Genomic DNA, 24,126 nt, shown 5'->3' on the forward strand with positions numbered 1-24,126 from the left:
CCTGGACCTTGGTAATCTGGTAATCTGGATGGGACCGGCACCCATGCTCGGCAGACAGCGGCCGGGGCCCCCGGGGTCCGACATCCGGAGACCCGTCCGGTCCTCCATATAGCGAAGTTGGTATGGAGGACTTAAAAGACTTGGGTCGACACCACGCTGGTGACTGTTGGAAGTAAATTAAAGAGCCTCATTTTTGCATCAAAAGTTTTATCCAGCATGACCTCGTCAACCTCTGCAGTGGAAAAGTCAGAGTGGCTCATCCACATCCCAGACCTCCCCGATGCCAAAGAAAGGAGAGCCGCCGTGTTTCCGTGAGTATTTCACATCATCGCCACAAAACACATTCCATGTGTCAAGTAAAATTTGCATGACGACTGACCTCCATCAGTCAGCACATCCAAAGGATGAAATCGGACCCTCAGGACTTTTGGGTGTTTGGAGGTGAGACTGTTTCGCTGCACAATGACTGACTCTCTCTAATGCAATGCCCTGAAGGAGCCACTTTGAAGGACCGTGCGAGCCCGGGACAGCCCCCGCACATAACCGGCAGCGCCATGCTAGTCTTTGCCCCCACACGGGACGACGTCCTGGCCCGCCTCAAGGATGATCCCCTGGTCAAGGAGCGGGTTTGGGACCTCGAGAATGCGCAGATCCATCCTTTCTTCCGGCCAAAGCGAAGTGCTATTTGATGGATTGCCCAGATATGGGGCCGAGAGGATAGAAGTCAATGTCTATGCTATCCAGTGCCATCTAAACATATATCTTGATTTGATATCAATACATGCCAGTTTCACTGCAGTCGCATACTCAAGACCGCCCATGTTGGCTCCAGATCTCTCTCCAGAACTCCCCTAGAAGCCCCACGCTCTTTGCATCACCCGCAGGAAGCACTTGGCTCACGTAAACGGCGCCCAGATCTCTATCCCGGTTCACAAACCAGCCAATATTGGGCATTCCATTCCAGGTGAGCGTCTTGGACGGGAGATTGGGCACATTCCCCTGAACAACCAAACCACCCAGGCCAAATGCCACCTCGGAATGACCCGTGTCGTCTCCAGTTAATTGCTTGTGCAGGGACTGTCGGCAGTCGTTAGCGAAGCGGACTATCACAGGTGGATACGGAGCGTACCTCTTGTCCTACAAGTCCCTCGTATTGGCGTGTTCCGGTCTCAAACTGAGTGGTAAACATGGCTGCCACAGAGTCCGGCTTGAGGAGGACGGGCTTCTCCTTCAAAAGATCTTGCAGAATGGCGATGAAGTCCGAAGTTGACGTTATGAGCCCCATACCGCCGCTATCATCTTGTGCATCTAGCGGATACGGGGACGGAATCGGTGACAGCTCTCCCGTATCGGCCCGATGCCACATCTGGGCCAAATTTGTCAGGATGTCTGGTCTCGTAGATGGATGGAAGGTCGAGCTTCGTAATCCAAGAGACTTGAACAGGTTGTCTTGCATGTAGGCAGCCAGTTTCGTGTTACCGTTGAGTCTCTCCACCAGCACCCCAACCCAGTCGAGACCTGAACCGTATACCCAGCTGCTCCCAGGCTCAAAGAGAAGAGGCAGGGTAAAGGCCTCGGCCACCTTGCCGCTCATCACTAAAGGGCGTTCCCCTCTGGACTTTCTCCATGCTACCAGTATCGGGTGCATGGCGTCGTAGGAGAGGCCGCTTGTGTGAGTTACCAGATGGCGCAGGGTGATTTTGCTTTTGGCTGGCACGAGCTCAAAAAGCCCGTCGGGCTTGGCCTTGATGATATCCGGATTCTCGAGTTCTGGCAGCACGCTGCCAACCGGGTCGTCCAGACCAATCAAGCCCTTCTCAACGCATTGTAGCACGGCGATCGTGGTGAGCAGCTTCGTGCAGGAGAAGCCCCAGAAGGTGCTGTCGAGGGTGATTTGCTGACCCTTTTCTTCTTTGAGCTGGCCTTTAGCTACGGTGTAGAAAGTCTCTAGATAGATATGTGAGTTGAGGCTTAATCGTAGTTTACGGTGGCCGTACCGTCTTTACTGAAAGCAGCAAGCACTACTCCTGGAAGCCCAGATGAGAGGCCCTGTGTCAGAGAATCGAGTGTTTCTTCGCATTTGAGTTTCATGATGGCAAGCTCGTACAGGTAATCGAGATGGTAACGTGCTCCTAGTCAGGAATTAGCAATTGGCAGAGGGCGTATTGGAATTGCTGCCATAATGAGACATGATATAGCACGACGCCATATTTATTTCCGATTATTTTCCCAGCTGTTCACCTTCTTGGTGATGTGATAGATAGTGGAGTCTAGTCTCGATCACCACAATGCTGCTCGGCGGCCTCGGCCGACGGGCCAATCCCTGTAAATTTGGTCTCCTCGATCTCGAATAGCGTCTGTAATCCCCTCGGCCGGGGTCCCGGAAGTCTAATCAGTAGTGCGACTGCCTAGATCGGGCTTCATACACTACCATCCTCAGTCTCGTTGAACCAGGGCTAGGTCACGACACGAATCAAAGCAACATGGCGGACGAGCAGATGCCCTCGACAGCGAGCGCCTCTGTCACCAACATAGCTCCAACACACACAAGCAATGCCGGCAGAAAACGGCGCTCATGCTTGATGTGTAGCAAGCGAAAGGTCAAGTGCGACAAGCAGAAGCCATGCACCAGTTGCGTCAAGGCTGGAAACGAGTGCGTGTTCCCCGTCGGCATCGCGAACCGGGCTCAGGCCGGGATGGCACCGGAGCTTTTTGAGATGCTGCAGAGACTTGAGAAGGCTGTACAGACACTGGAGCCCAAGGAGTCCGAGACGGCTGAGGCTTCTTTGCCTTCGAATCAGTTCTCTGATGGGGACGGCCAAACGGAACCTCTGCAGCCTGTGGTTCCCACTGCTGCCCAGGAAGGAGCAGCGACTGAGATTCAGCCTGAGCCTTACATCCAAGAGAGCTCAGCTGGAGCTGAGAATCAGGGCGAGGCACAGGAAGCAACTGGTAAAACCCCTAGTGCAGTGTCGAGCCACAGCGAGAGCCCGGGCAAGATTGTCCGCGACCACGGCAAAGACATATACGTGAGGCGGTGGTTCTGGGACGACGGAAGCACCGAGGTAAGAGCTCGCAAAACCCCTGCTTGAAACATGTCTAACGGTCTACAGATCAGTAGTGGCTCCCAGTCAGATACAGACGACAACGACGCCCATCAAGACCAGAGCGACATGCAGAGAACGTCGACAGGTCGCTGTCCGGGGACACTGGCCAACTCCAAAGAACGAGTTATGCAGATTTTGGTTGTCCAGAAAATGCATCTTTGGGGCATATACAAAGAAAGGGTGGAGCCGTTGACCAAGTTGTTGCATCTTCCGTCGCTGGAGCAGGCTGTTCTGGGATGGCATTCACCGAGCTCGGCCGACGGTATGCAGTGCAACCTTTTGGCGGCCTACTACGGAGCGGTGACCAGTCTGAGCGAGGAAGAATGCGTCGTGATCTTTGGCAACGGGCAGGCACAGGTCTTATCCCGCTTGAGGGAGGAACTTGAGGGACTATTTGCCAGCGCCTTGCTCATCCACACTGGCGACATCCGCCCGCTGCAGGCCCTGGCTCTGTACCTCGTGTTTCTCCAGCATCACGAACCCCGATTGTCTTGGAAGCTGTCAGGCCTGGCTGTTCGGCTGGCCCAGACCTTTGGCCTGCACAGAGAGGATAGTTTCGTTGGGCTGTCGATATATGAGGTGGAGATGCGACGCAGGCTTTGGTGGCAGATTGCCATTTTGGATGCACCGTCTGCGGAGGCTTACTCTGGAGAATACAACTTGTAAGCACGGCACGTCCCAGGTTGAATTTTCCGGTGCCTCATTCTAACTTGTTGGCACAGGCTTGAGATGAGCAGCTCTGACACCAACCCACCCCGGAACCTAGACGACGCACAGATATATCCCGCCATGGCAGAGTACCCGCCTGAAGCAAGACGCATCACAGAGATGACCTTCACGCTAGCCCGCTGCCAGATCACCAGCATGTATCGCTGCATGGCTGATTCGAGAAGACTGTGCGGAGCTACAGGGAAAGCGTATGCGGAACTTACACCGCAGGAGCGGGCTGATTGGATCGAGGCTTGCGAGTCGAATTTCTCAGAGCGCTTTCTTCGAGAATGTTCTCCGACAAACGCATTTCACTGGGTGAGTTTTTAGGTCGCGGTACTGTAAACGAAACGTGCTGAGATGCGAGGTTCAGACTACTGTCATCCTTACCAGGATGCTCTTCCACAAAGTCAGACTGCACGGATGCAACCCGCTACACGACGTGAGAACCATGCCAGAAGCCACCCGCGAGAGGCTCTTCCTCGTCGCAGTCGAGGTCATGGAACTCAACTACAAGCTGCGGACCGATCCGCGTACGCGCCCGTGGCTCTGGCTTTTCAGCTCCTACACGCAATGGCATGCATTCTCGCTCGTCCTCGTATGGCTGCAGATGGATCCGTTCTGCAGACACTCGCGTCGAGCATGGGAAGCGGTTGAAAAGGCCATCGTGCTGCGGTGGGAGCATCCCGCTTCGCTGCTGAATGGCAGGAAACCTCAGCAGTGGCGGTCCATCATTAGGTTGCTGGAAAAGGCACGCTCGGCACGGCGGGAGGCTTTGAGCAAGCGGGCTAGACGAGGCTCGCGGAATGCGAATGACTTGAGGCGGGCATCCTTCAGAGGCTCCGTGGCGTCATCCTCATCGGCTGTGCCAGTGATACATACTTCATCGGCTACCGCAAGTTATCCCAGACAGGAAACACAACCACAGCAGCCACATGGTCGGCATCAGCAGCCCCCTATCAGATCAGTTGAACCAAATGCGGCTATGCCTCCACCGGCTACCACGGATGTCTCGCCACTGGCTCTGCAACTCACTGATATGATACAGAGTCCATGGCGTCAGGCATATACTCTCACGATGCCGGATTTCTCCATGGGTGGTATACCAGATCCACTCCCAGACCCGGATCAGATGATGATAGATGGCCAGTTCTCTGTTGATGACTTCGGAGGCGTGCAGGACTTTTCGTTCCTCGACGATGTTTTCTGATGAATGGCTGGGGGTGGTTGAAATTGAACATGTATCAAGTGGTTTTCCGCATCTTGGTGCACTACTGGGATCACCGAATAACTGTAAATGAATAGCCAATCTTGTGGCTCAGTTAACGCATCAAGGGCCGGGCTTCAACTATAACAAAGAACACATTGTCGACACATCATAGCATTATATCCCAATGCTAACATAGTGGCCTTTTTCTTATTTTTTTTTAACCTTCTGCCGCCTGCAGCAGAAGACTTATACCTAGCTGCATCATCATGAAAGGTTAAACCTCTCATGGGGTATTTAACTGCTCTAACCTCCGTACGAGAAACAAGAGAATTATCCCTTTCCACCTTCTCAAGACTGCAGGTAAATGAATAGCCATGTAGTAACAAAAGGGGTTGAAGGGGTTCAGGGGGCTTATTCATGTACTGGAGAGCTTGCCAATCACACAAATCAAGCAAAGAATCATCTAAATATTCAAATGATGTCTAATTCTCTTAACTACTGACTCTCTCATAGGTGAACATCTTGAATCTTCTGATGTATCTTACTGCTCCCCTCCAACCCCGCGTGCGTTGCCTCATCCATACCCGGAATAATCATCTCAAACGTCTCCCGAATCACCGCATACTGAAAATACCCGCATCGAGCAATAGGGTGCGTCTTGGAAACATCCAACTTGCCATCGGTCAAGACATCGTCCCGGATATGCACCGCAATCACCCTACCAATGACGACGTCAACTGTCCCCATCGGCGGCCTAGCAGGCAGCCGCAGAGTTGTGTGGTAGACACACTCAAACTTGACGGGGCTGTTCTTGACCATCGGCACAGGATCACCCGGCAGCGCGCGGCTGTACTCCTTCTCGAGCCCCGCGCGCTCAAACTCGTCCACGCCGTAGTCGACCTGCTGCGCTGAGATGTTGACGGCCTCGCGGAGGTCCCAGGTGGCCAGGTTCCAGCAGAACTTGCCCGTGAGCTCGGCGTTGCGGACCGTGTCCTTGCGCTGCGAGTCGGGCTTCTGGTTGGCCGAGAACATGACGTATGGCGGGTCGAAGGTGAGGTTGTTGAACTGCGAGTAGGGCGCGATGTTGTGCGTGTCCGGGTCTGTGCCGGAGATGGTGGAGATCCAGCCGATGGGGCGGGGGACGACGCATGCCTTGAAGGGGTCACGGGGGAGGCCGTGGGGGATGTTTCCAGGTTCGTAATACATTGTACGGTTCTGTGAGAGTATTTTTTGAGAACTGAAAGGAATTCCAACACTTCAAATTGCGGATCCTATTCAAGGTTGTCAATCATGGATCTCATAGACACAAGGGTTCATAAGGAGCACGACGTGTTGTCATCTGTTGTCCCGGAGCTGTCTAACGCCTTGACACGGAAGTACGAGCGCGACCCGCGGCTCGTGTTCAACGGAGAGTCTCGGACATTCCGCATTCAGTGGAAGACGCGGCCGAGGATCGTGAAGCCACGTTCTCCCGCAAAACTCGGGGGACGAGTCCGGGGACGAGTCTCCACCCTGTTGCTGACTGAAAGAGATGCTAGGATTGAAAAGAAGGCCTCTTTTATGGTAACCTTGATGTACCTGTAATTCTGTATCTTGTAAAGACAAACTTATTTCTTGCTAGCTACCCAAACATCTTATCATGTCGCCACAGACTTCTACCATTGAACCCATTGATGATGATGTCGAACTTGGCCCCGGCCGCGATATCCCCACCGATGGCACCCCGGTAAACTTCGTGCCAGCCAAAGCCGGCGACATCATCAAGCTGGGGCTCATCACCTGCCGCGTGCTGGAAGATGGGTCTCGCACAGGTGAGTGCGGCCAGCCCCCAACAGGAAGAAGCTGACGCGTGACTCGTCGGGTAAAGACAACCGCATCGGAGCGGCCGAGTTCACTCTCCCCCCCAGACTCAAGGGCCCACCGGCCCACTGGCACGAAATGCACGACGAGACCTTTCTGACAACCAAGGGCACAATTCGCTACCATCTTCCCAAGGCGGACGGCACCGAGGACATCATAGACGCCCACGAGGGGGACTACGTGACTGTCCCAACCCGGGCTCCCCACACCTTCAGCAACCCAACGGACCAGGAGGTCAAGTTCTTCAACACGTACACGCCGGCGTACTACATCAACTACTTCAAGCTTTTGGGCACGTATGTGCAGGAGGGCAGGCCCATTTCGGACAAGGAGCACTTGGATGCCATGTCGAACTATGCCACGCTTCGAGTGCCGAAGAAGTATCTCGAGAAGAAGGACAAGTAGTTGGCCGCTCTCACGGATAGATGGAATGCGTGATATTAGTTATGGAATAGGCCTAGCTAGATTTCATCAATCCGAAAGACTGAAGAGTTGCTAATATTTGTTCCTGGAAAATACCTGTCCTCCTTTCGCCAAGTTGTCTTGTCAAATGTGACCTTGGATCATCCCAAAATTCTATATTGGAAGGCTATCATCTCCTTAGAAATCTCCCATATCTTCCTTATCTCAAGACGAACCCGGGGTCGGATCCTCGGCCGGCGGGGTAGGTTGCCGACAAACCCCAAAACCCGAGAGAGTCCCACCCCGTCAGATTTCCCGAGGGCAACCCCCCTCTCATTGCTGCCTCCGTATCAGTAGGCCTGGCCAATCCGGCCGGCTGGAGTTAGGTTTACTCCGGCCGATTAGTTACAGTAGTAGTCAATTGATGCCTCTGGTGACATTCGCTCCTTGGTCGTGAACGAAGCTCAACATATAGTGGGACGCTTCGCTTTATTGCTTCCACCCTCAGAGCTATCACACCTTTAACTAGCTTGCTGCATTGACCAAAGAGGCAATCATGTTGATATTTATCTTCCTTGTTGTAGTGGCTGCGACCATCATTGCCTACGGTGTGATCTGGGTTCTCGTCGACTACGTACGCGTCCTCCGGCTCAGACGGCGCATGGCACCAGGCCCATTCCCGCTGCCCTTGTTTGGCAACATCTTTCACATCCCCAGCAGCAGACAGTGGAAGAAATTCGAAGAGTGGTCGTTCAAGTACCAGAGTCCCATCATCACTATCTGGGATGGACATACCCCTGTCACCATTTGCAACGATGCTTGGTCCATGTCGAATCTGTGCGACAAGCTGGCAAACATTTACTCATCACGAGCAGTCAAGACACTCACTGGCAAGATCTTTGGGTTGAACAAGTTCAACCAAGCTGGCCTGGCCTACGGGGAGCAGTGGCGACTGCACCGGAGACTCACTGTGAGTTGCGGTCCTTATCAGCACTAGCTAGCAAGGTGATACTAATCCGATCATTAGCACTCCGCTGCAAATGCCCAGATCGTCCAAACATACCGATCTGTTCAAGCAAACGAGTCCAAGCTTCTCATCAACGAATGTCTCAACGATCCCGGAAGATTCGTCGAGGGTGCCCTGCGGTTCACCGTGTCCATCGTATCCGTCATCGCCTGGGGCCGTCGGATCAGCAGTGAATCTGACACTGTCCTCAAAGTGGCCCAGGCATTTGTCGGAAGTGCCAATCTCGGCTTCCCGGGAAAGACTTACACAGAGGCCATTCCCATCCTTGCCTTGATGCCTCCATGGCTCAACGCGCTTCCGAACCAGCTGAGGAAGCTTGCCGATACCTCCAACAAATACTTCTACGCCTTGTCCGTCGAGGGCGCTGAGGCTGCACAGGATAACTTTGCAAAGAGGCTGCTGAGGGAGAAGGAAGAACATGGTCTCAGCAAGGTCGAGATTTCAAATCTGACTGGCAACTTCATTGGTGCTGGAGTTGATACCACCACGAGTACAATGTTGACGTTTGTCCTGGCCATGTGTCTCAACCCGGACGTTCAACGCAAGGCACAGGAGGAGATAGATGGCGTGATTGGCCACGACCGCTATCCAGATTGGTCCGACCAGGAGAATCTCCCCTATCTGGCGGCCATCATCAACGAAACACTGCGGTGGCGGCCTGCCTTTGCCCTCGGCGGTCCTCCCCACGCCCCGACTGAGGATGATATCTACAACGGATTCCTCATTCCAAAGGGAACAGCTATCATCGGCAATCTCTACGCCATCTCACGCAACCCGCGCGAGTATCCCCAGCCTCAGAGGTTCTGGCCGGAAAGGTTTCTTGATGGATTCGACCGGCCAGCTTACCCGAACAAGAGAGGGCATAACGCGTTTGGCTGGGGCAGGCGAGTGTGCAGCGGAGAGGCATTGGCGCAGCAGAGTCTATACTTTACCATTGTCTCTTTGCTGTGGGCGTTCCACATCCGCCCCGGGCTGGATGAAAATGTGAGCATATTGTAATAATCCGCGGATTACCGGCTAACAAATGAACAGGGAGTGGAGGTCACTCTCGATCCAGACGCGTACACCGTCTCGCAAGTCAATCGCCCGGTGCCTTTCAAAGTGCGCTTTTTGCCAAGGTCCGAGAAGATTGCCAGCCTTGTCAAAGAAGGGGCTGAGAATGCGCGCTCGGAGCTTCGAGCGTTCGACGCCGAGACCAAGGTCACTTTTGAGAGCGCTCAGTCGGTGTCTCTTGACATGCCCATCTCACACTCAAAGAGTTAGACCGTTGGGAATTCGTGTGATGGAAGGACGGGTTTTTCGTGATGGCAAGAACAAGGCGGATAGAGCGGTAAGGGTAAGGAGGTATCGCTGGTTTGAAACAAGCAAGGCTTGTCTGATATTTAGTAAATGAGGATGAGACACGTAGCACTGAATTTAATTCTCAAGTGGTATAAACCTAGGCTGCTTCTTTACATTGAGAGGTGTATTGGCTTGGTCTGAAGGGTAGTAGGGTTACTCCAAAGCCACATGAGGAAAAAATCTAATGGGGTCGACCTTCAAGACCTCCTGAGTATTGCTGAGAACACCACTAAATAATTGACTGCATGACATATCTTACTATGTTTTGAAGCAGATTAAGTATCTCGAAAACAGAAAGCAACTCGTGACGACACTGGTACGGTTGAATGCCCCTAGGGGCATTATCGTACAGATCTAGAATGCTTGTATTATAACATGATAAAGAAAGAATGAATAACAAAGCTCTTATGTCAAGCAATGAAATTTAAAGCGACTCGAGAAAAACTTCATCATGGAATGAATAAATCACCACGATAACCCTTCCGGAGCATTATTTCCGTTCAGGACAGAGTGCCCACAAACACCACGGCAGAACGCCTCATCCTCCTCAGAAGATGACTGAACAAGAGCCCTGCGAGCAGGCCACCACTCCTGACCACGCTTCTTCTCCTCGTCAAAATGATCAAGCAACATCTTCTTCACCAGCCCCGTGACATACGTGACCCCCTGCTCGACATCAGGATGGAACGGCCCGGTGGTGTACGTGTCGCTGTTCAGGTTGGCCTGGGATCCGTTGGCGAGCCACTTGTCCTCTCCCTCGACCTGGGCGAAGAAGTCGAGCTTTTCCTGCAGCTGCTCCTGCGTTGCGTTCTTGGCACGGTAGACCTCGTAGCGCATCAGGCTGGTTGTAGCTGAGGTTGGGACAATGGACATCATGTAGAAGAAGATGGGACTGAAGAGTGTTAGTTGGAATATTGTCAGGGAGCTCAGAGTCTTACGTCAATGTGACCGAGGCATTTGGGAACATGTAGGTAGGGCTAACTGAACTTGAACGCTCTTCGCCCTTTCCGCCGAGGTGCTCAACCCAGTACTTGTGGCAACCGTACACCATCTGCCTGTTACCCCGAAAGAATGGTGCAAGGCCGGGATGAGCGGTAGGGCAATGGTAGCACTATTGATTCCCATTAGTAGATTGAACGACTGAAGGTCCAACCGGTGCACAAACCTCGTTGTAGTTCTCAATCAGAGTCTTCCAGTTAAACTTGCCCTCCATCGACCAAGTGTGATCGTACTCGTAGTTGCTCATGTCAAAGTTGCTCAGCCTTGGCTGCTTGTCCACGCCGCCGAACTGCTCTTCCCAGCTCAGAGTTGGCTTCTCAGCAGCATCTAGATTGACCCAGAGGAACCCAAGATCATCGATGTGGGTGTGCACCTTGTACAGTTTGTAGTCATCCTTCTTGAAGCCTTCAACCTGGTCAAACCGGGGGGCCTTGGCCAGGTTTCCGTTCATACTGTATGACCATCCTGCCAAAGTCAGTTGAGGCTCCAGAAACTTCAAGTCCACTCATACCGTGGTATTTGCATGACAGCACCATGGCCTTCCCCGCGTCTTCATGCACAATCGGGAACGCCCTATGGCGACACACGTTGAGAAACGCGTTGATGCTGCCGGCTCGGTCCCGGATGATGAAGAAGGGATAGCCGGCCATTTCATAACGAGCGTACTTTCCAGGCTCGTTGAACTGGCAGGAATGGGAGATCAGTATCCATGATTTGCTGAATATGGCCCGTCGCTCAAGCTGGTAGAAGCCTGGCTCGCGGTACCATGATGCTGGGAGAGTGCTCTGCATGATGATTTGGTTTGCTGTTCTCTGCAATTCTAGGCTAAAGCGATGATAGCATTTCGTGGTAAGACAATTGCATGAATATTGCGTGTTTAAGTTTTAGCTCCCGCCTCGACACTTTGGATGGTACCGGCCGAGAACTCCGTGAAGGCTGAAGATGGAAAAAACGCCCGTCGGCGGCTGCAAGCAACAACAGACTTCCGGATACTGCTATAACCAAGACCGGCCATCAGACGCATGATCCGTCATGCCCAGAGCTGGCTTCGTAGCATCTCGGATAAGGATTGCAGGGGTTCATACTAATGGTTCGGCTTCGCGGCCGAGGTCGTCCGTGAGCTTTTAAGATGCGGGGTGAAGCAGCGAATACCTCGGATTCCAGCTACATAATCTTAAACTCCAGTATCTGTGGAGATGACGCAGTTCCGGTTCTAGATCCGCTAACCAGCCGAAATCTGTCATAGCAAATTCTGGCCTCTTGCTAGCGTCTTAGGCTGATTCAGGAATTCTTCATATCATCCCACCCAGATAAGCATTGGATACCCAGATATCTCGAGATACTTCACAATCGCGGGCCGTATCTAGGCCATTGATAGAGATTGTAATGCATCCTTATCTTCTCCTCTTGGCCCCTGCCCTTCTTCTCGCAGTCCAGCTGCTGATCAGGCTTTATCAAATCTGGGCATCCCCATTGGCGTCAGTCCCTGGGCCTTGGCTAGCACGATTCACGGATCTTTGGTACGCTTGGCGAATCGACAGAGGTCAATTCGAGCGTGACAACATCGCTCTCCATCAGAAACACGGTAAGCCACTTTGCTGGGTTGCATGTTTCGCAACTGACGCCGAGCAACAGGCCCAATCGTCCGTTATGGTCCAAAGAGATATAGCATTTGCGATCCCCTCGCTGCCAAGGTCATCTACGGACATGGCTGCGCTTTCCTCAAGTCGTCCTGGTATGATTCCTGGGGCGATCCGAATCCGCACAAATGGTCCATCTTCTCGGACCGCGATGAGAAACGTCACAGCGCCAACAGGCGGCTCTACCAGAACATGTATAGCATGTCTTCACTAGTCAACTACGAGCACTATGTCGACGAGTGCACAAGTCTGTTTATGCAGAGACTGTCGGAGATGAGTAGTCGGCAGGGCACTGCTGAACCTGTTGACATGGGACATTGGTTCCAATGCTACGCCTTTGATGTGATTGGAATGATCACTTACTCAAAGAGACTTGGCTTCCTTGATCACGGTCAAGATGTCGGAGATATTATCAAAAACCTTGAAAATCATCTGTACTACGCGACCGAGGTCGGTGTATACTCGTCTCTGCATCAGTACCTCGCACCCGTCAGGAACCGGATCGGGAAACGCGGCACAGGTCGGCAATATATCGTCGAGTTCACCAAGCAGTGTCTGGCAGATCATCAGTCTAATCCAAAGGCGATAGTCACTGATGACCTCGATAGTGCCTCTGAACATCATAGTACCATGGATTTTCTTTCCAAGTTCATTGCCAAGAACACAGCGGACAACTCCTCATTTACGCAGTATCACGTCCTTGCCGGGTGCGTGGCGAACATGGTCGCAGGCTCGGATACTACGGCGATAAGCCTTAGCGCCATTCTCTATCACCTTCTCCGCAACCCAGACAAGTTGCGAATTCTCCGAGAGGAGATTGACGGATTCTTTTCCAAGAAGACTGGTCCTGCGACGAGTATCAACTTCCAAGACAGCCTTGGCCTTCCGTACCTTCAGGCAGTTATTAAAGAAGCCCTCAGGATGCACCCGGCAACCGGCTTACCGATCGAGAGAGTTGTGCCTAAGGGAGGAGCTATAATCAGCGGGAAATTCTTCCCAGACGGGGTGAGAAAGTATCTGCTCTCCGCCAATGGATGACGCTAATCACCGAAACAGACCATCGTGGGTATCAACAGTTGGGTTGAGCATTACAACCCAGCAATCTTTGGCCAAGACGCCAACTCGTTCAGACCAGAACGCTGGTTGACTGCGGATCCGGATCAGCTATCGAAAATGAGCCGACACTGGATGCCCGTGAGTATCGAAGATTGATTGAAAGTTGCTGCGGCTTCTGACCAGTTTCCAGTTTGGCTTGGGGTCCCGAACATGTATCGGAAGACACATCTCCACGTTAGAGATCTCCAAGATGGTTCCACGGTTGCTGCATGAGTTCGACTTCAAGCTTCGAAGGAATAAACCATGGGTTACTAAAAATTACTGGTTTGTGAAACCAGTAGGGTTCCAGGTATATATTAGTCCTAGGGTGGATCGTTAAGACTAATAGCCCTTATAACATTAAAAAATAAAAACCTAATTAACCTTTTAAAAAGCTTACTAATTAAGTAAATTATAATTTAAAAAATCTTATAATTATAATAATTATATTATATTTAAAGCCTTTAATATAATATTATTCTAAAGCGAAAGAGAGGAAAACTAGGCTAGAATAACTAGCTTGTTTAGTAAATGCCCTTCACCACCGAAGACCTAAGAGTTTGCTATGTCAAATGACTTCCGTATACTAAGGCATAGCTGCGCTGTGGCGTCCTCGGTCGCACGGGTTGTTGCAGGGGGCATTCAAGAATGGCAATGTTAAGCGAGTCGTTGAGGTGCCTGCATCTCCCTAGGTACGTATACGGCATCGCAGTCGAGAGCGTTTGCTGGCAGGCTGTCGGTGTGGAAGCATAGAGAAAACGTCCCAATACCGTCGCGTCCATCTTCACGGTGAGGGCTAGTCAAGCAGCGGTAGGCAACGCGACAAAGCAGCATGCCTTTTCAAACCATTTCCTTAGTAAGGTCCATTGTCCGTAATTTAGTCGCGACTGTGATCAAGGCCTTGATCGCAATCGATTAAAGTGTTGGTCACATAGGGTCTTGGTTTGCTTGACCACTGCCGGGATTGTTCATAGGACACTGCACGCTGGCTCATGTGGGATTAGGGGTATTCATTTCCACTCATCAACCGTTAATCTCACCACCTGTGGCCGGGGCCTCGTTCCAGGTCTTGCAGCTGACACTCAATCAAACACTTTGTAATCTCCTGAAACTTGGACAAGCCGATGCCACGGTCCGAGGCCACGGCATCCGGAGGTGGAGTTGGCGAAACCGGGCTCGGCCCTACGCATCCGCTAGCGTCCGGCTGCCACGGCGCCTCTTTGCATCTGGCAGATGACATTTGGCTGAGATCCAAGTACTAAGATAAGGCCACGTTTCTATTGAACGGATAGACGCACATGGACTTGCGACATGTGGCGCTGAGCCGGGTCAACCCAACCCTTGTCGTACCCAATCCCAGGGGACTAGGTGCTGCGGAAAGGTTGCGGGTAGTACAAAATAAGAGAGGAAAGATCATGCCCAGAAATAGATAATACGCATTCATTGTCACAATATAATAGGTGAAACTAATAAATGAGTGCTAGACTTGGAAGATATACCCTACAAGCATTGCCCGTCCTGTTGAGACTAGATGGTCTACATAAACACTCATCATGCAGCACCAAGAGTATTAAACAGTAGGTTGGCTATATTCTGACATGAAGGGAAACAAGAATGCCTTTCAAGCCTTGCGTTTCCCTCGGTCAGCCGCCTCGACGTCTTGGCATCCCTGACGCTTACATCCGTGCCCCATCTTAACCAGTGCAGCCTCCCGCGGTGGAGTCAAGTCCAAACGCATCCTCGACCGTCGAGGCATCAAACGCAGCGTTTGAAAGCCGGAGAAAATGACCAAAAACTTGACCGCTAGATTCGAACCAAACAATGGCTGAGTTTCGTTTGCACAATTGGGGGTTGGCTATTACTCTACGTCGCCCCTATTCCTGTTGTCCTTTGACTTGAGTCTGTCATGTTTCTTTGGAGCGACAAAGGCCTAGTAAGAATGGCTGATACTCGTCGCGGTGCTTTTGCCACCAAGCGTCATCGACGTTCTTCGCCAGGCGTGACACCTCGCAGAACCCCGGTCGCAAGCATGGCTCCATTGGCTGCCCGACCAACCCAGGATCATGAGGTAAGAGCCTGCCATACGTAAGCCATCTACGACATGCTAACCTGCTTAGGATGAAAGCGAGCAGGATGATGCTCAGTACGTCGATGCCGATGTTGGTCCTGCCCCCAAAAGGATCATGGCAAACCCCATCACCGACATGGCCAACCCAGAGATGGTGCGAAACACTCCCAGCAAGAGAGGACGAGCCACAAAGGCCACCAGGTCCAAGCGTAAGTCATCTCAGCAACAAGAAACCCAGTTTTCTTCTGGTCTTGAACCCATTGCTGGGGCTACCGGCCAAGGCTTCAACTTCTCACCTGTGCAGCAGTCGGGAACCCCCATTCTCTTGACTGCAGCAAGAATGGCTCCTATTCCAGGATTGGGATACTTGTTCCAGGATCAGTACGGAATACAGATGTTGGTGCCATACTCAATGCTACCGACACAACCTCGACAACAGCACTTTTGGCCTGCCAACTACCAAGCCTCTGCATCTCAACCCATGGCAACCTCGGTATCAGGCCTCCACTCGTACAGTATGCCTGGAGGCATGGGAGTTGGAAACCTCCAGTATCTGAATTCTGATCTTGCCCAATATCCTCAGTTACAGGCTCAGCCCGTGCTTCAATCGACTTGTTTCCAGCCTCAGACCCAGGCGTCTGCGCAAGGATGCTTTGACGAGAGTTTCACCCCTGCGAGTTTCGAAAGCCAAACAATGACACCCTCACCTCAGAACCAAAACTAATGGTGTTGGAGTTGGGCTCACTATGTATGCTTTCGGTGTTGGCGGTGCAAGGGTGGGATGGGAAGGATAATTGGCAGATTGAAGATTGGAGCATTTGTGGGAAAATTGGAAATCGAATCACGGCTGTCGGATTAATCTAGATTGGAGAATAAAAATTAATTGTGTTCTTTCACCTCTCCGAACACACTGCTGTGCGGTCGAGTTCCCCTCTTGAATGTCATTACGCTTCTCATTTTCTTGTTGCGTGGGGGCTATATCAAGATGCAATTGCCACTCGTGAGTCGTGTCTTGATTTAGCCTTGGCACGTCTAGTTCCACTCCTTGTGACATCGTGCGCCACGATAGGCTTCTCTACCTGGCCTCACTCTCTCACCCTACCAAGTCCAGGCCCAACCTCGCAAGCCTAGACATCTGGCTCAACCTCGTCCACCGTAGGCACCCTGTTCAACTTGATCCCAAAAAACTCCGACACAGCCCTCACACTATCGCAAATAACCTGAGTATCCTCCTTGCTCACACCAATCCGTCGCGTTCCCCGGATATGCCAATGGGTCTCAAGGCGGAGATTCTGACTCATGATGGCAGGCAAAACAACCATCTGCGTATCCGTGTCGTCGAGAACCTGACGATCCGAGAGATACAACCCGTACGTAATCTCTGTCGAGATCCACGAGAAATCCTTGTGTGCGTCAAACAGACCGAGCGTGTCGGTGGCGTTACGCGTGTACAACTGCTTGAACCAATTCACGGCCCGCTCGTGGTTGGCGTCATCAGCCTGCCAGTCTTGTCGGGTTCTGCTGTAATCTCGGTCCTCGGGCTTCTCGATCTTTGCGATTGCGAGGATGGCCTCAATAGGCTTGCACACGCCTACGAGGCAGATGGTCTTGACCAGGGCCTCGCGAAGTCGCCTCACAAGGGCCTGTCTGGACTCGCTAGTCTGGTAGGCTTCTTGGCGTGTGAGGTAGAGGTACAGAGCTGCGGATGCTTCCGGATCCGGACTGGCAGAGAGGCAGGCGATGACGAGGAGGTACCAGCGGTGCTCTCCAAGGTTGGTCGTCTTGAAGTTGTTCTCGATCTTAGAGAAGAGCTCCGATAACTCTAGGGTGAGTTCGGGAGATGCCATTGTTCCAGATGAGGAGAGGGATGATGTTTGAGGGAATAAAGGTCAAGTTCTTCGGAAGAAGCGGCCTTGAGGTTGAACAGGTCAGATATTAGTGCCAAGCGATGGAACCGTGGTCCATCGAGGAGGACCCTGGAAGAATGTTTGCGCGGGGTGCACGTGTTTCATTGGCTCATGATGCGGGCAGGAGGGTTCTGACTGATGACTAATCTCACATGAGCATTCCAGTCACACCTGATGGATCGAGAGCGTATTGAATGTGTGGTAAAAGGATATCTCGATCCTTACCTTGTACATTCTAAAGGGTCTATTGGGCTCTAGGAGCATCCAACTTGGCGAAACTGAGTGATTGGTTGATGAACTGATGCCCTGTCTCACTGCGCCTCAAGCTTGGGGCTATTCTCTTGGCACAGGGCCAGTGTTGTAGTCGAACAGGACTTGTTGGAGCCCAAAGACTGACTACCTATTGATTGAATATGCCCAGGTGAGTTTTCTGTAGTAGTTTTTTTTAGTTATGTGTATGGAAGCTGGATAGAACCATCCATAGTGAACGTGTTCATTTTCCACATTTGTCTTGTGAACCTTTCTCGCCCTTTGCGGCTCTCCTCTCCTACCTCACTCTGTAGACATTGGGATTGTGGATCGAATCCTTTTAATAGCTAGATGAAAGACATCTTATACTATACTAAGCTTATTATGGAACTTTTCACCTAAGTCTGGGTTCAGAACGTAGTCCATAACCTTGAGAACAATGCTATAACAACATACCCTGCAGCCTGAATGGCATCATCCAGGTCCAGACAACGACTTATGCAAACGTGATTTTAAGCTTGAATAATAGCTTCCAGGCGAAATTTTAGCGTAAATCCTTATTCACTATGCTTAAATCCTCAGGAACACTGTAATCTGTCCCAGGCTCAGTCGGAGGAGCATCCTTGCCCGTTTGCCGTTTGGCAGCAGTTTGGTGATTCATCAATGACACCCAGAGACTCCACTTGACGTCACGAATGCCCGGAGAGTTGTAGCGACTTCATCTTCCACTGCATAAGACCCTCGGAAGGATTCTGAGATTGCCTTCTGGAACCAAGCATCCGGGCGCAAAGATAACCAGTACCATGATCGTCATCGATCATTACTAGGACCCTTGGACAAAAATTGCCTCCAATAGTAAGAATCGGGCTATATCTAGATGACGCAAGATGCCCCATGCCTGTCGTGCGAACAACTACGGCAGCAAAACTGAATGCCGACACCACCAGCCGGACGGCTTTATCACGGATAGGGCCATTTTGATACCAAAGCGTTATTATCCGTCTCTTTCTATCTTCAGGGTCCGATTCTATTCACCGAAAAAAGAGCATGTGTCGAATATTCGACCTTCTACCCGCCCAATAACGGCGATCCACCATTACTGGGATTAATTACGTGCTTGTGAAAATCTCCCGTTTCGATCTTTTCCCCGCTGTCGGCACGACGCCGATGCCTCTAGTTCCACTATCTCGCCGGGGAAGAGTCAAATACCTTGTCTACCGTTTCATCGCCGCGGAAAAACTCTGGTTAGAGATGGCGGGAGGCCGAAGTGTTTTGACGTGCTCTGGAGATGGGAGGGTCGAGATATAAAGCGATATCGGCCGTTTCGAGGCACTATTATATGGGCTGGCTGTCCTCTGTTGAGTGGGCTTCATCTGTCTTGGGATTCTGACCCAACCAGGACTGTGCTTCTGTCAAGATGTTGGACTCTACGGTGCCTAGGAAGCAGTGGTGGAAGATTCAGTGGTATGCTGATGATGACACGCCTGAGGAGCGAAAGTTCATCATCAAACTCGACCTTATCGTGGTGCCCTATGCTGTTCTCGCCTACTGGGTCAAGTACATTGACCAGGCAAACCTGAGTATGCATTCCACTACTACCGACATTAGTCTTGAACTGCTGCTGACCTTTCTAGACAATGCCTACGTCGCCGGTATGAAGGAGGACCTGAACTTTTACGGTAACGAGCTGGTCCAGCTGCAGACCATGTACACCGTGGGAGCAGTCGTAGGCATGCTGCCGTTTATGTTCCTCTTCACATACATCCCCATGTATTGGACCATTCCCTTCATGGATATCATGTGGGGAGTTTTCACGCTTCTGCAGTATCGCACACACTCATTTGCCGAGGCTGCTGCGTATAGATTCATGGTTGGCTTCTTTGAGGTACGCCTTTCACCATTGAGGTCCTGCTTCTGATGCTAACAAGACACGCTACAGGCTGCCTTCTTCCCGGCCATGCACTACGTTTTCGGTATGCAGCTTCGCTGAAACGGCCATAATGTTGTACATACTGACCTTTCCCCTAGGTTCTTGGTATCGCGGCCACGAAATCGCACGACGTGGCGGCATCTTCTATGTCGGCCTCAACCTCGGTACTCTAACCGCCGGCCTAGTCGCATCCGGAGCCTCCCACCGACTCGAGGGCGTCAACGGTTTAGCCGGCTGGCGATGGATGTACATCATCTGTGCCCTAATTACCTTTCCCGTTGGCATACTCGGCTACTTTCTCCTTCCTGGCACCATCGACCAGCCGAACCGTTGGATCCTCAACGACAAGGATATTGAGATTGCTAAGCGACGACTTGAGAGTAGTGGCCATGTTACGCATGGTACTTTCAAGGTTGGACATTTGAAAAAGATCTTTTTGAGTCCTCAGTTTTGGACTGTTATTCTCGTCGATGTTCTCTTTTGGAATGCTGGAATCCATAAGAGTACAGGAAGCTTTCTCCTATGGATCAAGAGTCTGAACAAGTACAGCCCGGCCAAGGTCAACGAGCTAGGTACCATCGCACCAGCCTTGGGTATCCTGTATAACCTCGTCGCCTGCTTTGCTTCTGATCTCATCCTTGGACCTGCCTGGGCAATGACCGTGGCCTCGACAATTAACGCCATCGGCTTGATCATGTTGGTCGTTTGGAACATCCCCGAGGCAGCCAAGTGGTTTGCCTTTTCAACCATGTACTGGTCGAACGCTTTATCCAGCGTTTTCCATGGATGGGTGAATACCTTGCTTCGCGACTCTCCAGAAGAACGGTCGTTTACTCTCGTCTTGATCACTATTATTGCGCAGTCTTCAACGGCTTGGACTCCATTGCTTACCTTTCCGACTGTTGAAGCACCTTCATATCCAAAGGGCTTTTCGTTCTGTCTTGGCTGTGCGTTGGCACTTATTGCTTCGACTCATGTTTTGAACCAGTATATCAAGCGCAAAGAGTATGCATATCCCTCCTACCCTTCCAGGGTTTTGATACTAATGCCAATCTTATCAGGGCAAAGAAAAAGATCGGAACAAGGGATGAGGAGGAAACGAGAGGAAATACTCCAGTGCAGAATGAAGAAGCTTCGGATGATACAGATTCTGGCAAGGATGCGGGTTCAAAGGTCTATGCGACAGCTGTTGGCCCGTCGCGCAGTTGATGGCTTCGAGGTTTTAAGACAGATTTCTACTGGATGCAGCAGTACGCTTAAGGTCGTTTACTCGGGTTATATCTAGGAAACTATGTTGTGGCCACAAAAGCCTTGTGAAGTACAAAAGAAAGGCATGTCAAGTTACTTCATCAAACATTCCACCTAGAAATTTGCAAACAGATATTTCATGCCCGCCCAAATCTCTTCACCAGAAGGCACAATGTTGCTAGGCGGAACAGTAAAACCACCGGCACTGGCACTCGCCGGTCGCAACTCGAAAGCCCAGGCAAGCTCAGCCTTGGCAACGTCTTGCGCCCAGTCATTGCTGCCTCCTGCGGTCTGGTAGATGGTTGAGCAGGTTGGGCCATATCGGAATGTGAGACCGTTGACGCCCCGGATGGCGCTGGCAACGCCACCGGCGAGGCTCATCTGCTTGCTCAAGTTGCTAGCACTAGCGGAACAGCTGTATCCATACGGCAGAAGAATAAGCTGGCTGTAAGAGTGCCAGTCAACAAAGAACTTGATGCCCGTGCTCTCGGCGATGGTCCTCGTGTGGTTGACGAGGACTCGGTTCTCGGGGGTGTCACCTGCGGCAAGACCACGGTAGGTCTCGTCGCAGGGGTTGGTGGATGAACCGCCGGGGACGTTCCACTGGTAGGGCCAGTTGCGGTTGACGTCAGTGCCGACGCAGGATTGGCCGGAGCGTCTCTGACGGTTCTTGCGCCAGAGACGGTCGTTGGTGGTGGTGTAAACGAAGCCTGGGGAAGTCAGTGAGGCTCATAGATGTGTTCAGGCTTTCTTACCATCGGGGTTAACAATGGGGAGAACGTAAATGTCGTAGTTGTCGAGAGTCTTACGAATAGTGGCATCGTTCTTTTGGTAACCATCGATGATCTTGTAGGTCAAGTATTCGACAGTCTAAAGAGTCAGTGAAAGGACTATTATCAAGGAGTTTTTACGTACGGGAGCACTAATCCACTCGCGAGCATGCACAGTTCCGTGCCACACAATGGCAGGCTTCTTTCCCTTGCCGCTAGAACCCCAGAGGTGAATACCCCGGATAGCTCTGTTCTCAACAGAAGTTCCCGCAGTAAAGACCTCAGAGTTGCTGGGGAAGGAAGCTCGCAGATCGGTCAGGAACTGGAGATGCTGATCAAACGTGTGATACGAGTTGAAGTACGAAATATCAGGCAGCGCGGCAAGGGCGGCCGAGAGTCTCATGGGGGCTGCGGGATCATTAGTTAATTGAGCGGTTAATCTTGCGCTGTGACTCACGATCGTATTCCTCAAACTCTCCCTCAACAGCAAACTCAGCACCAAGATCCTCGCTGATGACAGTGACATTGAGGTCAAGAGCCTCAAAGGCCTTAAGACTCTCAGGAGCAATAGCCACCTCGAGAGTCTTGTGGTTGCTCTCACAGCTCAGAGAAACAAACTTGAGATCCTTCAGGATAGTGTCCACGGCATCGTGGTCTTTTCCAGCATCAATGCTGAAAGCCTTGTAGCCATCATACGAAACCTTGGCGGCGGCCAGGGGCGCCAAGAGCCCGAGGGTATAAAGGAACTTCATGATGCTCGAGAGGACAACGAGTGCTCGAGTATTGCAGATATAGGCGGGTGTTCCCTCTTATATAGTACACCTCACGATTCAGTCCCACCACGGCACTACCATCTTGGCATTACAGAACAATCTCTCGGCACATGCTACAGCCTCGCGTTGCTGGAAACACCTGCCCGACTAGTTAGGTGACATCCGTCGGCGATCAGCAAGCCTATGTAACAAAAGTACGGGCTGCTTTCAGAAGGTGAGTTTGCCCCGTGTCGGTGTATATGTGAAACGGGCTGACCTTCCCGTTTGAGACACGGCGCGTCGGTCCTTGGTCAAGTTTAGTTAGTCGTCTCCGAGTCGTGCGTTGATACATATCTTGGTTCTAAGCTTGCAGGGTTCATGGTGCCATTCTTAACTGGAATAGAGTGTCTTGATATTACCCCGCATGAACACGAGTGGTGTCTTGGTAGACTTGGCAATACAGATAAGCGTCCACTAGTATTTCACGCACTATCACCGTCTGATGATCCAGCGGCTAGGCTGGCACGTCATTGGGCGAGATATGATGACTCTGGAATCTGCAATGTCTATTGGAGGAAGAAGAGAAGGGTCTTTTGTGTTGCCATGGTGGAAAGATTCTAGGCATTCCACGCTGCTGGTGAATTGAGCAGCTGCCCGATCTGTATTGGCGATGGACTGCTATGCAGCGTGAGACTTGACACGTCAAGGTACACCTATTGAACAAATCGGACGGATGGGTGTGACATTCAATCCCTGTGAAGCTCGATCTAGATCGCTTAATCCTTCCGAGCCAAAAAGAAGCCTTATGGAACAATTCCGCCTTCCATTCACCCGTCAACCTCTGTGTGGCATCCTCCATGGAGCTGCTGGGAACCATCTTGTGATTGGATAGAGTGATTCCGTCTTTGATAATATCAGTGCCCTTATCAAAGTTGAACATCATCTGTCATCACCGCTCATGACAAAACAGAGCCCCCACTAACAGACACAATCTGCCCATTCACCCATGATGCGCCCTCCTCGGCAAGCATGGCAACCACCCAAGCCACTTCTTCAGGTGTGCCCGTCCGCGAAGCGATTGGCACCCTATCAAGAACCGGCTGCAGCTTCTCATGAAACTCTCTTGGAAAGCTCTCTATTGCCTCTGTAGACGTTGGCCCCGGAGCGACGCTGTTGACGGCGCATCCATACTTGCGTGGCAGGTCTCGAGCCCAGGAGCGCGTGAAGGTTTCGATCATCCCTTTTGTGCCGGCGTAGATACTTGAGTTGTGCTGGGGATCTCGGGCATTATCGGATGTGATGTTGATGATGCGTGAATTTGTCTTGGTGAGATACGGCAGGACGGCGCGGGTGAGGAAATACGTTCCGCGGCAGTTGAGGTTGATTGTCTTGTCCCACGCTGCATTCAAGGCAGAATCATCGGGGCAGTCGAATGGAATCATAGGACCAATTGCTGCGTTGTTGACGAGGATATCGATACGATTCCCATGTGCTTTGGCAGCAGCTGCAGCGAGCAATGCTGGTCCCTCGCGGGTTGACAGGTCTGCCTCGGCAATAGTAGCATTTTCAGGTGAGGCGAGGCCCTGTCTCACGGTTTCGGCCTCGTCTTTTTCGGTTGGGGTAGGGTAATTGATGATTACACGAGCACCTCTGCTGGAGAGCTCACGGGCGATGGCCGCACCAATGCCCCGAGAGGCACCAGTGACTATAGCAACCCTGTTGACTACACTTTGAGAAGACATGGCAATAATTGTAGCAGATATAGATCTCTAAGAATGTCTTGTACCTAATTTTTAAATCACTGAGGCCAACG

The 24,126-nt window shown here is 51.6% G+C and overlaps 13 protein-coding genes across 13 annotated transcripts; 7 read left to right on the forward strand and 6 right to left on the reverse strand.

Moving 5' to 3' along the window:
* Window positions 1-216: 216 nt before the first annotated feature.
* NCS57_00499900 (YCII domain-containing protein) lies at window positions 217-689 on the forward strand (the record flags this gene model as incomplete). The annotated part of the gene is made up of 3 exons (XM_053054942.1): window positions 217-311; window positions 389-441; window positions 496-689. 3 exons carry the CDS (start codon window positions 217-219, stop codon window positions 687-689), a joined length of 342 nt encoding a protein of 113 aa, XP_052917102.1.
* Window positions 690-807: 118 nt separating this feature from the next.
* NCS57_00500000 (Beta-lactamase domain-containing protein) lies at window positions 808-2,091 on the reverse strand (the record flags this gene model as incomplete). The annotated part of the gene is made up of 3 exons (XM_053054943.1): window positions 808-1,077; window positions 1,130-1,947; window positions 1,998-2,091. 3 exons carry the CDS (start codon window positions 2,089-2,091, stop codon window positions 808-810), a joined length of 1,182 nt encoding a protein of 393 aa, XP_052917103.1.
* A 392-nt stretch (window positions 2,092-2,483) lies between these two features.
* On the forward strand, window positions 2,484-5,025 carry NCS57_00500100 (Zn(2)-C6 fungal-type domain-containing protein; the record flags this gene model as incomplete). The annotated part of the gene is made up of 4 exons (XM_053054944.1): window positions 2,484-3,065; window positions 3,114-3,769; window positions 3,830-4,133; window positions 4,189-5,025. 4 exons carry the CDS (start codon window positions 2,484-2,486, stop codon window positions 5,023-5,025), a joined length of 2,379 nt encoding a protein of 792 aa, XP_052917104.1.
* Window positions 5,026-5,532: 507 nt separating this feature from the next.
* Window positions 5,533-6,231, reverse strand: NCS57_00500200 (Flavin-Reduct domain-containing protein; the record flags this gene model as incomplete). Its single annotated transcript, XM_053054945.1, has 1 exon — window positions 5,533-6,231. The coding sequence occupies one exon, from the start codon at window positions 6,229-6,231 to the stop codon at window positions 5,533-5,535; it is 699 nt and encodes a 232-aa protein (XP_052917105.1).
* Window positions 6,232-6,664: 433 nt separating this feature from the next.
* On the forward strand, window positions 6,665-7,290 carry NCS57_00500300 (Cupin-2 domain-containing protein; the record flags this gene model as incomplete). The annotated part of the gene is made up of 2 exons (XM_053054946.1): window positions 6,665-6,836; window positions 6,893-7,290. The coding sequence occupies 2 exons, from the start codon at window positions 6,665-6,667 to the stop codon at window positions 7,288-7,290; spliced, it is 570 nt and encodes a 189-aa protein (XP_052917106.1).
* Window positions 7,291-7,843: 553 nt separating this feature from the next.
* On the forward strand, window positions 7,844-9,577 carry NCS57_00500400 (uncharacterized protein; the record flags this gene model as incomplete). Its single annotated transcript, XM_053054947.1, has 3 exons — window positions 7,844-8,257; window positions 8,315-9,298; window positions 9,347-9,577. 3 exons carry the CDS (start codon window positions 7,844-7,846, stop codon window positions 9,575-9,577), a joined length of 1,629 nt encoding a protein of 542 aa, XP_052917107.1.
* A 543-nt stretch (window positions 9,578-10,120) lies between these two features.
* On the reverse strand, window positions 10,121-11,445 carry NCS57_00500500 (oxygenase subunit alpha; the record flags this gene model as incomplete). Its single annotated transcript, XM_053054948.1, has 4 exons — window positions 10,121-10,547; window positions 10,594-10,766; window positions 10,821-11,119; window positions 11,166-11,445. The coding sequence occupies 4 exons, from the start codon at window positions 11,443-11,445 to the stop codon at window positions 10,121-10,123; spliced, it is 1,179 nt and encodes a 392-aa protein (XP_052917108.1).
* Window positions 11,446-12,040: 595 nt separating this feature from the next.
* NCS57_00500600 (uncharacterized protein) lies at window positions 12,041-13,506 on the forward strand (the record flags this gene model as incomplete). The annotated part of the gene is made up of 3 exons (XM_053054949.1): window positions 12,041-12,239; window positions 12,290-13,299; window positions 13,351-13,506. 3 exons carry the CDS (start codon window positions 12,041-12,043, stop codon window positions 13,504-13,506), a joined length of 1,365 nt encoding a protein of 454 aa, XP_052917109.1.
* Window positions 13,507-15,328: 1,822 nt separating this feature from the next.
* NCS57_00500700 (uncharacterized protein) lies at window positions 15,329-16,181 on the forward strand (the record flags this gene model as incomplete). The annotated part of the gene is made up of 2 exons (XM_053054950.1): window positions 15,329-15,457; window positions 15,507-16,181. 2 exons carry the CDS (start codon window positions 15,329-15,331, stop codon window positions 16,179-16,181), a joined length of 804 nt encoding a protein of 267 aa, XP_052917110.1.
* A 403-nt stretch (window positions 16,182-16,584) lies between these two features.
* Window positions 16,585-17,304, reverse strand: NCS57_00500800 (uncharacterized protein; the record flags this gene model as incomplete). Its single annotated transcript, XM_053054951.1, has 1 exon — window positions 16,585-17,304. The coding sequence occupies one exon, from the start codon at window positions 17,302-17,304 to the stop codon at window positions 16,585-16,587; it is 720 nt and encodes a 239-aa protein (XP_052917111.1).
* A 1,726-nt stretch (window positions 17,305-19,030) lies between these two features.
* On the forward strand, window positions 19,031-20,752 carry NCS57_00500900 (uncharacterized protein; the record flags this gene model as incomplete). Its single annotated transcript, XM_053054952.1, has 5 exons — window positions 19,031-19,193; window positions 19,248-19,498; window positions 19,553-19,586; window positions 19,642-20,548; window positions 20,605-20,752. The coding sequence occupies 5 exons, from the start codon at window positions 19,031-19,033 to the stop codon at window positions 20,750-20,752; spliced, it is 1,503 nt and encodes a 500-aa protein (XP_052917112.1).
* Window positions 20,753-20,905: 153 nt separating this feature from the next.
* Window positions 20,906-22,313, reverse strand: NCS57_00501000 (Peptidase-M14 domain-containing protein; the record flags this gene model as incomplete). Its single annotated transcript, XM_053054953.1, has 4 exons — window positions 20,906-21,501; window positions 21,547-21,661; window positions 21,707-21,969; window positions 22,019-22,313. 4 exons carry the CDS (start codon window positions 22,311-22,313, stop codon window positions 20,906-20,908), a joined length of 1,269 nt encoding a protein of 422 aa, XP_052917113.1.
* A 956-nt stretch (window positions 22,314-23,269) lies between these two features.
* On the reverse strand, window positions 23,270-24,055 carry NCS57_00501100 (uncharacterized protein; the record flags this gene model as incomplete). The annotated part of the gene is made up of 1 exon (XM_053054954.1): window positions 23,270-24,055. One exon carries the CDS (start codon window positions 24,053-24,055, stop codon window positions 23,270-23,272), a length of 786 nt encoding a protein of 261 aa, XP_052917114.1.
* Window positions 24,056-24,126: the final 71 nt, after the last annotated feature.

This window comes from Fusarium keratoplasticum, chromosome 3, assembly GCF_025433545.1.
Source record: "Fusarium keratoplasticum isolate Fu6.1 chromosome 3, whole genome shotgun sequence".
Lineage (NCBI taxonomy): Eukaryota > Fungi > Ascomycota > Sordariomycetes > Hypocreales > Nectriaceae > Fusarium > Fusarium keratoplasticum.